Here is a 14858-nt window from a genome sequence, read left to right on the forward strand (position 1 = left end):
TCATACTTGAATCGACTACTCTTCGCTTTGTACGGAGTACTTTACCAATCTTTGTAATCGTCTTCCGAAGCCTGTCTTTGTCTTTGTCTTCATACTTATCTTTGATACTAGCTTTGGTCTTGCCCTCGTCATTGGTATGGCCTTTGTATGTTTTCATAAAGCCATTGTCTTCATTATGATTTTCTTCCATTCTTCCAAGCTTGATGTCTTCATTGTCTCCTCGACTAAAGCTCGTAAAGAGACCCAGTCTGGCACTAGTATATAAATCAACCATAGACTCCTTAATAGCATGTCCCAAACACACAGAACCTGATTCTATCTTAGCAAACACGTCTAGAAACCACGGATATATAGCAGCAAATCTACAAGCAGTACAACCTTGGAACCTTCGAGATGGGCGCCACTCGTCGTCGTCGATCTTCTCGCCAATCCTCTAGCCAAGATTCCCCTTCGGATTGCTTTGGTGTCTGTGGTGCTGGCAGTGGAAGAAGGCGACGTGACGCTGATCAAGCACAAGCTAACCGACCTGTAGAGCTTCAGGGTCTCCCAGGACCCACCCCTTACTATACCCCAGGCGGCCGGCATCAACCCACATCCCGCCGCCAAAGTACTCCCCACGAAGTCGGTGGCGATCGTCGGACCCGATCCCGTCATCAACGCCATTCTCCCCACAGAAGTTCCCAGCAAGCAACAGTTCCGTCACACCCTAGGGAATCTGGATCACGAGAATCAGGAGGCCATCAACACTGCCCCCGGCACTCTGGCTCTGGGTCCCGCTTACCTCCTAGTCATCAACCCTCCCCCCGACAGTCTGGCTCTGGGTCCCGCAGACCTTCTGGTCATCAATCCTCTCCAGCACATTCTGGACCTGGAACCCCCGGCTCTCGCTCTTACCGTCCCTCTCCCGCACGCTCTGGGCGCAGCACTCCCTTACGCGCCTCTCCCCGGGAGTCTCAGTACACTCACTCTTCCAGGGCTCCTTCTCGCCACTCTTCTCGTGACCACCCACTAGCCCCCCGGTCTTGGGGATCGTTTGCCCTCTGATAATGCCGCTTATTCATATGGTGAGATTCAGAAGGTAGGAGCTCGATGGCAAAGGTGGCTTGAAGATGAAAATTTTTCGGGCTGCAAAGTGAATCTTCGAAGACGTCCTTTGGATTTGATGACTCTAATCAACCACCCAACGCCGTCACGTCGGTGGGTAGCCACGAGAAACTATTTTTGTGATCCGCCCGCAATTTACATTCAAGATCTCTCGAGCTTGGGTCTCCCCACTAGATCTGATCAGTACCGGAAATTTGAAATTCAAGGTCCTCCTGTCCCCGAAGACGATGAGCCTAACGAATATACACATTGCACTGGACCCGGAGTTATCTTTGCTCAAGATATAGCAAGGTATGATGGTCCCCATTGGAACGATATTGCTCTTGGGCAGTATGCAATGGATTTCTCCATTGATTCCCTTCGACATATCTATTTCTGTGACGTGATCAATCAAAACACTAGGGAATTTGTTGTCGGAGTGCTCTATCGCAATATCCTCCCCGTGCCTTGGAGAGATTGGTCGCCTGACGAGGATGTCCAGCGGTTCTGGGAGTACGGAACTCCTGAATATCAAGGTATCCTAGGAACTACTTTTGGTAAAGGTGTTTGTGCCCTGCTAATCTCTGCATTTCCCAGAGGCGATTTCATGATTGGTCGAGTCGTGACGTGGAAGGATGGCGATCTTCAGATGAGATTTGATATTGAAAGTACTGAGCACTTGAATCCTCGGCGCGGAGGCGGCCTTTTCTAGGGCTCTATGCATCATCGCTTTTGAGCTATCACGGTAGAATTATCGCTGGCAGGCACAATTTCTGTGCAGCAGAAGGATTATTGAGGTATGTTTTTGGTTGCCGGTAAGTAGATGGTTTTCTTTGAAATGGTCGTGTTCCGAAAGAAGCAATTTGAATTTGAAACTGAAAAAAAAAGAAGAAAGAACAAAAAAAAGGTCTGTTTATTATAGCATTTTAGGGTATTCATCTTGGAAGGCAATGCAATGAAATCTAGCTTGAACTCATTGGGACTGCTACCTATGGTGAAGTATACTGACACCTCTGTCGCCACTGTGCGCCATAGCGTGATATAAGAATAGGAATCAAAGCGAAGCTCAAGCTCAAGCCACCAACAACAGAGAGTCCTCCACTGTAGCCGAGCTTCCCAGTCAAATGTGATATTGATAAAGGTAAAAATGCACCAGCTAAGCACCTTGCTGAGATAAAGCCAGCCATTGCAGATGCTGCATAAATGCCACATGCGTCCACAATATACGCTGTCAAGGGTAGATATGCTAACATCATGGAAACACGAATCCACACCGTTGCAAACAGAAACACGGGTAATGGCAATGTGTACTCGGCACACCAACCATATAGTATCAAAGCAGGGGGTAGTGTCAACGCCCCAATGATACTCAGCGGTAGACGATGCTCCGGTATACCGTCTCCGTTATTCAAGCTCTGTAGTTTAGTGTATATCTTATCCAGCAGGGTTTTGGAAATGACAAAACTGATCAGGGTGCCAATGGCTTGTAAATCAAATTAGTCCAGACCTCTCAACGTATGGCGAAAGCCCGTGATGACTTACCATTTGCAGTAAATGCCAGCCCTATAGCAGATGGCGGCAGTCCATATGCAGTCTTCAGTATGTCTGGAAGTGTGGTAGACACAATGTAAAAGTGTGAGAAAATGAAAGATCCAAAGGGCAGCAGAGCTGCCAGAACACCCGACTTGAATAAGACCACTGCTGGGCGCATGACTGAAGTTCGCAAGCTGCTCAGATTCGTCTTGGGGTCTTCGCGTTTCTCGGATGCTCCAATTTCTCTGCTTACCCTAGCCATCCTCCGGCGAAGTATTTGGATTTTGTATGTTTCCTGGAAGAAAGCAATGAACAGGAATTGACAAATTATTGCCATTCCTACGCTAATCCAGACAACAGTACGCCAGCCGAGAGTCTGCAGGATAGCACCGCTAATGACTGGGCCCACAGTACCACCACTGAGGGGAATAAACATGACCAAACTGAGGGCAGTGCCTCTTTGCTCCGGAACAAACATATCACCAATCACGGCGGGGTTCAGCACGTTGGAGGCTACTGACATGCCCATTAGTGCACGTGAAGCGATAAGCAGTCCTGTCGTTGGCGAGACAGCTGCGAACAAGGTAGCGGCGATAAACATCATGTTCATAGTCAAGTAGAGGCGATAACGACCAAATATCTCCGACAATGGTGCAATGAAAAGAGGTCCAATAGCCTCACCCAGTTCCCATATCGTGACGAGAACGACGGTGGCAGACTTTGACCCTTGGCTCTGCTGGCCTCCATTCAGGTCATCGATGATATAACCTGCTATTGGGGCTATTGAGATGCATGTGAATGTTCTCAATGTTGTCAGCAGCCTCATTGAATTCGAAAGTGGATAAAAGTGTAGGGGCTCGCCTACATTGTGAAGCCCATGAAAGATAACAAAGCCACAATACCCCATTTGTAGGAGCTTGGCCATTCAAGTGGGTTTTCAGGATCTTCATGATAGTCAAATTCCAACGTATTCTGGCAGTGTTCGAGGCTACTGCGATAGTCACTTTCAGACTCAAGCAACAGAGGATCGGCCTCTTCTATGTTGAGAGAGTCAGGCATTTCATCTGATTTTTGACGCTGGAGCACTGATTGTGGTCCACAAATGACGGTCTCGAGATGGCAAGATAGGTGAAAGTAAAACAGACATTTACCAAGGCGTTAAAGCCGTTGCGTCACCCGAAGAATGACCACCTCAACGTGTACGGACCAAGTGCGAAGTATCCGCACTCCGTGCAGCATACATGCATAATCCCCCTGTGACTGAGCCGATGGTCCCCCGGTATGCAAGGGGCGTGATCTTCAGAATGATCCCACTACCAGTCGACTCTGTCCGAGTCATGCAGATCTTGATCGTTTCATACGAGACTATTTGGCAGGGATGCATGTTTCCCATCACAGATACATACTTTTTTTACTTGTCAGCATGGCAAATCAAATTGAAGGCAAAATATACAGAGCGAAAGTCCTGGGCTGAGATTGGAATGATAGGACCTCGGGCCGCGGGTGAGAGCTTTGCAGTTCCATTCGACACTTCGATGCAATGTGAGTTCCGAGGTTGTTTGTAAAAAGCAGTCCTTAATCGGAACCTTGGAATGAATGAGTGAGAAACCAATGCAGCGTTCTAGCCAAACAACTAAAACATAGTGTACCAAACTCCAGTATATTACATACATTTTTCAATCAAGACAATGAATCGTTGAATCGAAATCAAAACCACTTTGACTGCCTCGCCTTGCGCTCCCGCTCCTTCTGCTTTTGCAGGAGCGTGTAACCACATCCAGCGCCAGCAACATAACCACCCAGATGGGCAGCGTGGTCCATTTTGGTGAGTCTGGAAAGGGGCCAGACACGGAAGAAACGTGCTGGCGCTATCAAGCTGAAAACCTCCGTTCCAACCAAACATGCGAGGAAGAACCATCCATGCGTCCAGATCTTCTCTCGCAATTCGTGAGGGAGAATCCACATGGTGATTTTGTCACTATCGTTTGTTAGTTCTCGGTGTGTGGGGAAGCAGAGAGATCACACATACTCGAAGTGGGACATGCACCATGCAGCGACAATGCCGCTGGTGGCAGCACTTGCGCCCAGAGATGTCATTCCTAGATTGCCAAGAAGAACACTGCGCGTGAGTGAGAAAATAGATCCCATGGCTCCAGAGGCGAAGTAGATTGCGAGGAAGTTTCCACGGCCGATTTCATCGTGAACTACATATAATCAGTATTTTCTTCGGGCTGATTATGGTTAGTCGCTTACCTCTTGTTCCCATAAGAGCCAGAACCATCATGTTAGTTCCTAGATGTCTCCATGTCTGATGGCTGAATGTACTTCCAATCATTCCAAGTGAGCTGGGGTAGAAAGGAACGATGACGAAATAACGGTTGAGCAATCTCCAAGCGGGAGGAACGAATTTCCAAAGCAGAGTAACGGCCAGATTAGCGCCTACTATCGCACCGACAGTAGCCACCGCAGGAGGCACGTCCGGCATGAAACGGTCGTTCCTGGCGGGGAACTCATATTTCTGGGCGAAGGCATAACAAAGCCCGAGAACTGTGATGGTGAAGAGGATCGGGGCGAGCAGACGTTGGGTCTTCCAAAAGGCAAAGTCAGCAACCAAGGTAACCGCCAAAAACAGGGAATATTGCTCACAGTTGTGATGTTGGCATCTTCAGGAGTCTCATGGGTACCAGCAATATGGTGTTTTTGGACCCAGGCTAGTACCGGCCGCTCATTGGGGTCTGCACGGGGACGAGCTGGAGATTCATCAATTAGCACTCAAAAATCATCTCAAGGTGCCAGAGCACATACCCTCCATTAGCGCATTCTCCTGATACTGCTGGAGAGAAGTATCCTGATTAGAGCGACGGTCCAGACGTTCCTGCTCTTCTCTTTCACCATCAAGCCATTCCTGACGTTGGCGTTCTCGCTCTACCGACAAGCGTTGCTGCTCTGCCAATAATCGCTTCTCGTTCTGTTGACGGGCCTCTATTAAAACACTCTTGCCATAGGGAGAACCTTCTTCCCCAAGCTCAGCTTCGTAGGAGCCACTCTGTGGCTTATACAGCCCCAGTTTTTCAGCGCGGCGCATGAGCTTATCTTGCTCAGCTCGTTCTTCACGCTCTATACGAGCGAGAATAGCGGCGTCCTCGTCAACGGGGTATTTGTTTCGGAGCCAATCCATGGCTGTGTCGATTTGTTGCTGGTTGACGCCGCTGACGATCTCACTGGGCAATTCCGCATCAAGAGTTCCAGTGAGACGATGACCTTGCAGTGTATTCAGGATCCGGTTTCCGAGTTTGGGGCTGAACCTGGACGGCCCAAAGATAGCTTTGATTTCGGCATCTGGGACGCGGGGAAGAATCGCCGCTGGGTTGGATTTGGCAGAGGTACGCTTGAAACGACGAGATATGGTAGATACCGGCGATTGACGTAATTGAGAGGTCAATGAAAACACTTGGGTCGGAAATGAGAGTAGTGATGGGCGTGTGGTGTATGTGCTGAACGTGCGGAGTTCGGTAGGGCGGAATGCTACCGTGCGGAGCCCCAGGCAGGGAACCCGCCATGCGACCCAAAGCGCATTTTTCATGACCGTATGCGGCTCCTTAGAAAGTGCCGCTTGTCATGAGATGAAGGTTCGAGGAACTTTGGAAATCAATGGGTCCGCGGATGGTTCGATATAAATCCCCACGTGATGATAAGCAAGCAACTCCGCATATTCTCCACCAAAGCACCTTTCATTCAACACCCAGCTACCAATTTCCGAAATGTCCACAGAAGCTCTGCCTATTACCCCAGGCGCATTTGCAGAAGCGATCCAAGAGCTCCCCCTCGCTGTTCTATACAGCAAGGTCTCAGAGCTTACAAACTCCATCGCCCACCTGCACCGCTCAAACGCCGAGCTCCGCGCTTACTTGGCCGAAACGAATGATTCGGAGGAGGACAAAAAAGAGATTGAGCAATATGTGACGGAAAATGAGGATGTTGCAGTCTCTATGAACGAACGCATTGCCCTGTTGAAGACGGAGGTGGAAAATCGAGGCCAGCCGTGGATCGAGCTTGAGGACCTCAAGAAGGTTGATGACGATGTTCCGAATGGGGATGGTGGCGGAGCTGCGCATGCTACAGAAACTACCGGTGAAGGTGGCAATGCAGACAGCCAAGACGGTATCTATCTTTGAAATACTCGATCGCTTTTGCACGGCACCTTCTACTACCAGTGTGACTCGGCGAGTAATGATGAAACCTCGTGAGCACAGTTGAGACACACCCTCACATATATCCCTTGGCAATTGCAGTGTGTGGCGGTAGGGCGACCTCCGTTGGAATTGGCTATGTTCTCATGGCGTCCCTGATTGCTGCGAAGCTCAAGCCAAGTTACAAGGGTATGTGTGCCGAAGCTGGAAACACAATAACCGTTCCACGGCAGAGCACAGAAGTCCACCTCGGTTTCCAACTGTTCCCCTTGACTCAACACATATTGTCACCTGTCTCCGGGCGTGCATGCACTTTGCTATGTTTCATGGGTGCTCTGTAAACCTTGGTTCCATGATGAAATGGCCAATCAGCAAAAAACACAGCTCAAAAAAAGCCTTCAATTTGAATAAACCCATATGCGCTATGAAATCAAGATCGGATCAGCAAAGTTGTATTGCATCAAAATTGTACAATACAGCAGTAATCATCCAATGCTAAAGGTATGCAAGATCATCAAGTAAAATTCTCCACAGCGCATGCTAAACGCTCAATCAAAGCCCTGGCTCTGTATCGTATCGCATATTCACGTATTTGTTCTTTTTGTTTTCGAGATCAAAGACTCAATACGAACGAGGAAAGACAGCGCGGCCCAACGCCAGGTTAGAGGACATGTCATAGTCGTCAAATGGTCAGTGTAACGGAAAAGAGAAACCCCAGGCCCGTGAGGTTTACTGGGTGGCCTGCTGAGCCCAGTGACCACCGTTAAGCGCCTCGGGGGGCACACGTTGCTGCTTGATGAACAATTCAATCAATGGCTGCATGGGTTCCATTTCCTTGTCAGAAACGAGACCGTAATATTTGGAGACCGTCACAAAGTGCACGAAGCACATGTTCAGGATGTCATGCTTGTTGATGTGCCAGAATGGGTTGAGCCAGTGGGCGTGGTATAAATGGGCGTAGCAGCGGAACATTTGTTTCATGATGCCCTGGCAATCCTTGTAGAAAGTTTGCGGGAACCCGCTGGACTTGCCAATCCAATCGTCAGGATTGGCAGGGTCTGAGGGAGCTGTTGAGGCGCCCTTGGCTTCCTTCACCGCAGATGTCTCAGGGGTACCGCTGACATTCGCAGTTGGGAACATAACGGGATCATGAATCTTGCTAACGATCCACTTCTCAACGCGGTTGATAAACTTGGGCGCGGAAATTTTAGCAGCCCGACCGTCAACGAGCCAGGTGTAAGTCAGCCTGCGGATATATTAGTTCGGTTCTTAATTTACCCCTCCATATGCACATACCGTCCAGCAGACATCGTCGGGCAGGTATTTTCATTGCAGATAGGAAGACCGGTGACACTGTTCACCTCTTGGATGACCTGGAGCATGCCGTGGAGGAGGCGGTATTGTTCAACAACTGAGTAGAAATGTATGAGCAACCAGTGTTCCAGATAAGCTTCGATAGTGCGTACTTTGATGAGCCAGCCATTCACCCAGCTCCACATTCTTGGGACAGGCACACAGGGTCAGAAAGTTGCCCCTCACGTTCAGCGGGGCATACTTCTCCTGGAAGAAGTACTTGGGGCCCTCGGGGTCATTTGCTTGGCTTTCGACGCCCAAACTGCTTGAGATGGAAGGGGAATTCGACATGTTGGACTGGTGCTGAGGGGTCGAAGATTGTGCTGGGCTTTTGGGAGGGTTCGTTCCTTTGTTGTTTCCTCCCCTGCCAAATCCTTGGCGACTGTATTGAGAGTAGAGTTAGCGGGCGATCGTGGAGAATGATAGCGCTGAAGAGCTGATAGATGGGGAAGTTTTGAAAGGTAAGGTGCAGATGAGACAGCAGAAAGCAGAATATTGCAGGTATTAGACTTTGGGGGAACGGAATGCTGCTTTGTGATTGTGGCGCTGGGGGGGAACTGCAGTATGAGGGGGGTAAAGATGGCAGGGGAAGAGCCGCATTGCCACAGCCCGCGACAGCGCGCAGCGCACTTACACACTCTGGAAGAAAGTCGCCATTTTGTAATTGAGCAGCAATGCTTGTAAAATAAGAAAATGAAGTCGGGGACGAGACGGTGAGATGTCCAGTTTGAGGATCCCCTTTTGGTCTGGCCCATGCCACTAGTCCCTTTATGGACCGGAACCCGGGGTAACCTTAATGCTGACTACGAAAGCTCCAATGCTGCGTCGCCGAGCAATCAGATATCAATATACACCAGCGCTTCTGTTCCTGCCATTGGCCCCTCACCTGAGCTCTGCTTGGCCTCTTCCTCATCTGCAACTCTCTCCGATAAATATTCAAGAAGCTTTCACAATGTCCTCAGATGAGGAGGGCGTCCGGCGCCCGGGCCGCACTACCGGCAATGAGAGCCCTGCGCCTAGCAACAATGCCAACGACTCCGGGGCCGAGAACGATACCGGCGTGGACAATATGGATGAGGATGATCATGATGATCTCTTCGGATCAGATGGAGAGGGCGGCCTTGACGATATCGAGTATGCACCTTCAACATATGCGACAACCCCCATTTACTAACAGACTGTCAGACCTAGCCGCAATTTGGACGATGAACAACTCGATTCGGGTGATGATGAGAATCGCTACGACCGACGGGACGACCGCATGGAAGATGTCCAGGAGGAGCAATTTCAGGTTCACGTTGCCGAACAAGATCTCGCGCGTGCGCCAGTCCCGCTGACGAACGATGGAGAGGTGGACAGATCCCGCTCCCAGTTTGTTGCGTCGAGCTAATGTCCCATAGGTTTACGCAATGCACATACCCGACTTCCTTTCGGTAGAAGCAGAGGAGTTCGACCCCGAAACATACGTTCCGCCCCAAAACAATGCTGCCGCCACCTCTCTGTGCTGGCGCAAGAATCCCACAGACGAGACGCAATTGCAATCGAACGCTCGATTCATCAAGTGGGAAGATGGATCTATTACTCTCCAGCTCGCTTCCCAACCCCTCGAACAGTACCGCGTCGCATCCAAGCCTCTTGCACCCCTCGCCAAATCTGGCGCCTACGATCACAAGCTCGACTCTCATGTTTATCTTGGTGCTGGACTGGAGACTGCTTCGACCTTCCGACTCACTTCACATGTCACTCATGGCCTTACGGTTCTTCCAACTACACTAGAGACGGACGATGCGGTTGCCCGATTGCAGGAGCAACTCAATGCCGCCCGTCGCGGCAGCAAGCAAACTGCAGCTGGAACCGCGCCTATTTATGAACAGAAAGAGGACCCTGAGCTTGCCAGTAGACGCGCAGAGGTCATGGAGAAAGAAGCCATCAAGGCCGAGCGCCGTCGCCAGCAGCTTGCGGATCGTGAGGCGGATCGTGGCCGTCGCCAAGGCGGTACTCGCTCTGGGCCTAGTGGCCTCAGCGTCGGCGGACTGGAAGATGGCGGCTTGCACACCACTCGTCCCCGTGCCAAACCTCGTCGCCAGAACCGTCGTGGTGAGATATTTACCGACGATGAAGAAGAGGATTACTCTCGTGGCAATGCCCGTACTCGGGAAGACGAATATGACGAGGACGATGGATTCTTGGTCGGCAGTGACGAGGACGTTGAAGAGGGCGAGGACGACGAAGATGAACTCGAGGATGAAGACATGGATGCTGAAGGCGAAGATGACGAGGAGGCTGCACCTAAGGCTCGCAGCAAGCCAGAGCCCAAGGCCCGGGCCGGTACACCTCCTGCTCGCAAGAAGAACCGTTACGTGGTAGACGACGAGGACGATGAGTGATCTCATTCATCCTTCATCCATGGCTTTTGTTTCTATCTACTGCTTTCTTGATACATATCCACATGGTCCGGCGTCATTTACATGGACAGGCATTTGAAGGAATTGGCTTCTTCAATTCGAACTCGAGACTCGTACTAGCAAAATTTAATGAAATGTTCAACGATAGATGAACCTAAGATTTCGTATACACCTGAGAGCAAGATGTGATACTCTTGATGCAAGTAATCAGTTGAACATATTTCCTAGTCTGATGGCATTGAAGAAAACTTGAAATGTGGTATACGCTGAAAATAAACAACCGCCAACCCGGGAGTTTTGTACGAAAAGAGATAGCATGGCCTGATTGTTGCCATTAACCGACTGCTGGTTTGTTGTGGGGAGTCAGCGGCTCAACACCCTCGGGATAATCTGACGCATCGAAATTGAACTTTGCAATAACAGCTCTGGCACTGCCAACGATCCGCACACAGAGATAATCCTCTTTGCCATCGTTCTCGTGCTCTGTATGCGGCTGGTCCGGGGGTGATGGAGCCATCGAATTGGACGATTCGAAAGGGTGCTGTCCGGGTTGATGCCAGCGACGCTGCCGGTTTTCAATTTCCATGATTATGGACAGCAGATCTAGATGATCGGAACAAACAGCAGCAGCGCCAGATTCCATAGGGCCACCAATGACAGCGCGACGGACGACTTGATGTAGCCAGCTCTTCCAGGCTTGTGTAGGATCTGAGCTTTGTAAGACCTTATTCACATAATCCGTGGGCGCGGCGTTCATTCCAAGCTCGACGGCGTCTGCTTTCGAGACACGCAACCAAGAGTCTGCTACGACACTTAGTAGAGTTCCCACGAATGTGATGTTCTGTATGCCTGTGGCAAACACTTTGGGGCAGATTTGGCAGCGAATCACGTCTTGTGCCGCTCGTGCTGCGATGTATAGGGAGCAGATAGTGTGTGAGGTGACGGGGAAGGAAGATATTGAGGACATGTGACTGAGGCAGAGGTAGAGGTAAGAGAGGCAGGTACAGCCGGCTGCTGTAGATTCGGAGGAGATAGAATTGGAAGGTGAGAGCGGCAAGGAGCCCATGGCAGGGAAACTTGTCGGGTTTGGGAACGCCGCTGGTATGGCCGTGGCTTCAGAGACTGTTGAAAAATCAGGCCATGGACTTGTTGATGCAGGCACTGGCAGGTTCTGTTGCTTCAAACGCTCTGGCCGCCATGAATGGTTGTGGTCTTCATATCCAGATAGTAGATCTACCGGATCTCGTTCTGGTTGCGAATGTGGCGATTTCATGTTCATGCTTGGCGGCCAGAAGAATGAGGGGCAGAGATGATCGGAATCTGGGAAATGCGTGACCCCGGGGCTTGCTTCAATTGAAGATTGTTGCGAGTCCTCTGGGCTGGGCCAGATCGCAGCCTCGGGTTGGGATGTCAAATCAGGGCCATCATCGTCTGCGCGTGTTCTCTTCTTGGGCGGGCGGCCCATCTGTTTTTGTATTGAGTAATTGCAGCCCAGGTCTTGCTTCATGCAACGAGAGCAGCCAGTCAATTCTCCTGAGCACTTGAGCTTTCGTTTCCCTGTCCGGCAAACACAAAAGTCAGTAAATATCGGGACTGAAGATGTTTGTGGAACGCACTGCACTCGTCGCATGCTGCATGTCGTTTGACCGATGAATCCTGAGTGCCAGAAGGGGCAATAGCCTCATGCTCATTCCCTGCTGCGAAGGGCATTGTGAGAAGAGTCCCTCTATACAATAAGACGATCAAAAGAAATCCAGTACAAATGCAACGGAGAAAGATTGGCGCTTAAGTCATAGATAGGCCCGATAAGATTGAGGTCATGTGGGCGGTGAGAGCGGACTGGCAAGAAAATTATCTAAAAAAAAATCCATGGATTGACAGCAACGGAACAACAACCGCTAATCAGCATCATGAACCCCAAGGCGGCTTCCAAGAAGCGCAAGGCTGTCACCCGCGATGTGGAGGAGGAAGCTGGTGTTTTCTCCGGTGACGAGCTGAGCAAAGGCAACATTGACGGAGCTCTTTCCGACAACGCCAACGATCTCTCAGAGAGCGAAGACAGTGACTCGGAGGTTGAATTGGTCGATGAATTCAGTGATGACGAGGATGAAGACGAGGAAGAAGAATTGGACAGTGACGAGATCCCCTCCGACACCGAAGGCGACAAGCCGGCTGCCGGTGAACGTAACTTCCGTGTTGTGAAGGACGCCAACGGAAACGACCGTTACCTTTGGGACGAAATCCACCCCGACGACAATTCCGAAATTTCCGAGGCCGATGAAAACGCCAACACCATTGGCGACATTCCCTTGAAGTTCTACGACGAATATCCCCACATCGGTTACGATATCAATGGAAAGAAGATCATGCGCCCCGCCAAGGGCGAGGCCCTAGATGCTTTGCTTGATAGCATTGAAATCCCCAAGGGCTGGACTGGTCTCACCGATCCCAAGACCGGTAAGCCATTGGAGCTTAGCCAGGATGAATTGGAGTTGCTGCGCAAAGTGCAGATGAACGAGGTTCCCTCTGAGGGCTATGACCCTTATGAGCCTACAGTGGAATGGTTCACCAGTCAGACTGAGATCATGCCATTGAGCGCAGCTCCCGAGCCCAAGCGTCGCTTTGTGCCATCTAAGCATGAGCAGAAGCGCGTTATGAAGCTTGTGAAGGCTATCCGCGAGGGTCGCATTCTGCCATACAAGGCCCCCGAGGACAAGGAGGACAAGGAGGAGGCTCTCATTAACTATGACCTGTGGGCCGACGAAGCTGAGCGACCAGACCATGTCATGCACATCCCGGCTCCCAAACTTCCACCTCCAGGTTACGAAGAGAGTTACCACCCGCCTGCTGAGTACCTGCCCGACAACAAGGAACGCAAGGAATGGGCGCAAACAGATCCCGAGGACCGTGAGAAGGACTTCTTGCCCAACGACTTTGGCTCTCTCCGCAGAGTCCCTGGATACGACAACTTCGTCCAGGAGAAGTTCGAGCGTTGCTTGGACCTCTACCTTGCCCCTCGTGTGCGTCGCAGCAAGCTGAACATCGACCCCGAAAGTCTTCTTCCCAAGCTTCCCAGCCCCGAGGAGCTGAAGCCCTTCCCAACTGCTTGCGCCACAGTGTTCCGCGGCCACAAGGGCCGTGTGCGCTCCGTCAACGTGGACCCAACCGGAATCTGGCTGGCCACCGGTGGCGACGACGGTACTGTCCGCGTCTGGGAGCTCCTCACTGGTCGCCAGCTGTGGAGTGTCAAGTTGAGTGACGATGAGGCCATCAACGTTGTCCGCTGGCGCCCAGGCAAGGATGGTGTCATCCTTGCTGCCGCCGCAGGCGACGATATCTTCCTTTGCGTGCCCCCAATTGTCGACCCTGAGATCGAGAAGGCCAGTTTGGACCTCCTCGACGCAGGCTGGGGTTTCGCTGCCTCCAGACCCGCCCCTAGTGCCTCCGAGGAGGGCAAGAAGAACGCGCCTCCCACCTGGATCCGACCCTCATCTGCCCTCCTGGACGCCGGTGTGTGCGTGGTCATCCCCCTGCGCTACGTCCCCAAGTCTATCTCTTGGCACCGCCGTGGTGACTACTTCGTCACCGTCTGCTCGGGAGCCTCGACCCCTGCCTCCGTCGCAATCTCCATTCACACAGTCAGCAAGCACCTGACCCAATTCCCCTTCCGACGCCGCCTCAAGGGTGGTGGTCCCCCCCCAGACTGCTCACTTCCACCCGTCGAAGCCGATTCTCTTCGTCGCGAACCAGCGCTCCATCCGTGCCTACGATCTTTCCCGTCAGCTCCTTGTCAAGATCTTGCAGCCTGGTGCCCGCTGGATCTCGTCCTTTGATATCCACCCAACCTCATCCAGCGCCTCAGGCGGCGACAACATCATTATTGGTTCTTATGATCGCCGGCTGCTTTGGCACGATCTCGATCTCTCTCAGCGTCCTTACAAGACCCTTCGCTACCACAAAAAGGCCATTCGTGCTGTCAAGTTCCACCCCAGTGGACGTTACCCGCTTTTCGCGGATGCTTCCGACGATGGATCCCTCCAGATCTTCCACGGCAGCGTTACTGGCGATATGCTCAGCAACGCCACCATTGTGCCATTGAAGGTTCTGAAGGGCCACAAGATCACTGGCGAGTTGGGTGTGCTCGATATCGATTGGCATCCGCGTGAGGCGTGGGCCGTCAGTGCTGGTGCCGATGGAACGTGTCGCTTGTGGATGTAAGAAACGTTGCATGATTGACATTTGGGCGTTTTTATCTTGTTTTGTGCATAATTTTTTTCTTTTGTATAGTCACATT

General features: G+C 51.3%; 8 protein-coding genes across 8 annotated transcripts; 4 read left to right on the plus strand and 4 right to left on the minus strand.

Moving 5' to 3' along the window:
* Window positions 1-393: 393 nt before the first annotated feature.
* N7506_008152 (uncharacterized protein) lies at window positions 394-1012 on the plus strand (the record flags this gene model as incomplete). The annotated part of the gene is made up of 2 exons (XM_056957445.1): window positions 394-465; window positions 533-1012. The coding sequence occupies 2 exons, from the start codon at window positions 394-396 to the stop codon at window positions 1010-1012; spliced, it is 552 nt and encodes a 183-aa protein (XP_056811779.1).
* Window positions 1013-2072: 1060 nt separating this feature from the next.
* N7506_008153 (uncharacterized protein) lies at window positions 2073-3675 on the minus strand (the record flags this gene model as incomplete). Its single annotated transcript, XM_056957446.1, has 3 exons — window positions 2073-2566; window positions 2626-3419; window positions 3482-3675. The coding sequence occupies 3 exons, from the start codon at window positions 3673-3675 to the stop codon at window positions 2073-2075; spliced, it is 1482 nt and encodes a 493-aa protein (XP_056811780.1).
* Window positions 3676-4323: 648 nt separating this feature from the next.
* On the minus strand, window positions 4324-6199 carry N7506_008154 (rhomboid protease PCP1; the record flags this gene model as incomplete). The annotated part of the gene is made up of 5 exons (XM_056957447.1): window positions 4324-4594; window positions 4646-4820; window positions 4870-5203; window positions 5263-5366; window positions 5422-6199. 5 exons carry the CDS (start codon window positions 6197-6199, stop codon window positions 4324-4326), a joined length of 1662 nt encoding a protein of 553 aa, XP_056811781.1.
* Window positions 6200-6377: 178 nt separating this feature from the next.
* N7506_008155 (uncharacterized protein) lies at window positions 6378-6791 on the plus strand (the record flags this gene model as incomplete). Its single annotated transcript, XM_056957448.1, has 1 exon — window positions 6378-6791. The coding sequence occupies one exon, from the start codon at window positions 6378-6380 to the stop codon at window positions 6789-6791; it is 414 nt and encodes a 137-aa protein (XP_056811782.1).
* Window positions 6792-7535: 744 nt separating this feature from the next.
* On the minus strand, window positions 7536-8816 carry N7506_008156 (Mob1/phocein family protein; the record flags this gene model as incomplete). The annotated part of the gene is made up of 4 exons (XM_056957449.1): window positions 7536-8052; window positions 8103-8217; window positions 8273-8541; window positions 8794-8816. 4 exons carry the CDS (start codon window positions 8814-8816, stop codon window positions 7536-7538), a joined length of 924 nt encoding a protein of 307 aa, XP_056811783.1.
* A 295-nt stretch (window positions 8817-9111) lies between these two features.
* Window positions 9112-10546, plus strand: N7506_008157 (Paf1-complex subunit LEO1; the record flags this gene model as incomplete). Its single annotated transcript, XM_056957450.1, has 3 exons — window positions 9112-9293; window positions 9345-9510; window positions 9560-10546. 3 exons carry the CDS (start codon window positions 9112-9114, stop codon window positions 10544-10546), a joined length of 1335 nt encoding a protein of 444 aa, XP_056811784.1.
* Window positions 10547-10898: 352 nt separating this feature from the next.
* N7506_008158 (Zn(II)2Cys6 transcription factor rglT) lies at window positions 10899-12274 on the minus strand (the record flags this gene model as incomplete). Its single annotated transcript, XM_056957451.1, has 2 exons — window positions 10899-12121; window positions 12181-12274. 2 exons carry the CDS (start codon window positions 12272-12274, stop codon window positions 10899-10901), a joined length of 1317 nt encoding a protein of 438 aa, XP_056811785.1.
* Window positions 12275-12474: 200 nt separating this feature from the next.
* Window positions 12475-14782, plus strand: erb1 (ribosome biogenesis protein ERB1; the record flags this gene model as incomplete). Its single annotated transcript, XM_056957452.1, has 2 exons — window positions 12475-14202; window positions 14267-14782. 2 exons carry the CDS (start codon window positions 12475-12477, stop codon window positions 14780-14782), a joined length of 2244 nt encoding a protein of 747 aa, XP_056811786.1.
* Between the last annotated feature and the right edge of the window lie 76 nt (window positions 14783-14858).

The sequence above is a fragment of the Penicillium brevicompactum genome, assembly GCF_028827555.1.
Source record: "Penicillium brevicompactum strain IBT 35665 chromosome Unknown utg000005l_segment0_segment0, whole genome shotgun sequence".
NCBI lineage: Eukaryota > Fungi > Ascomycota > Eurotiomycetes > Eurotiales > Aspergillaceae > Penicillium > Penicillium brevicompactum.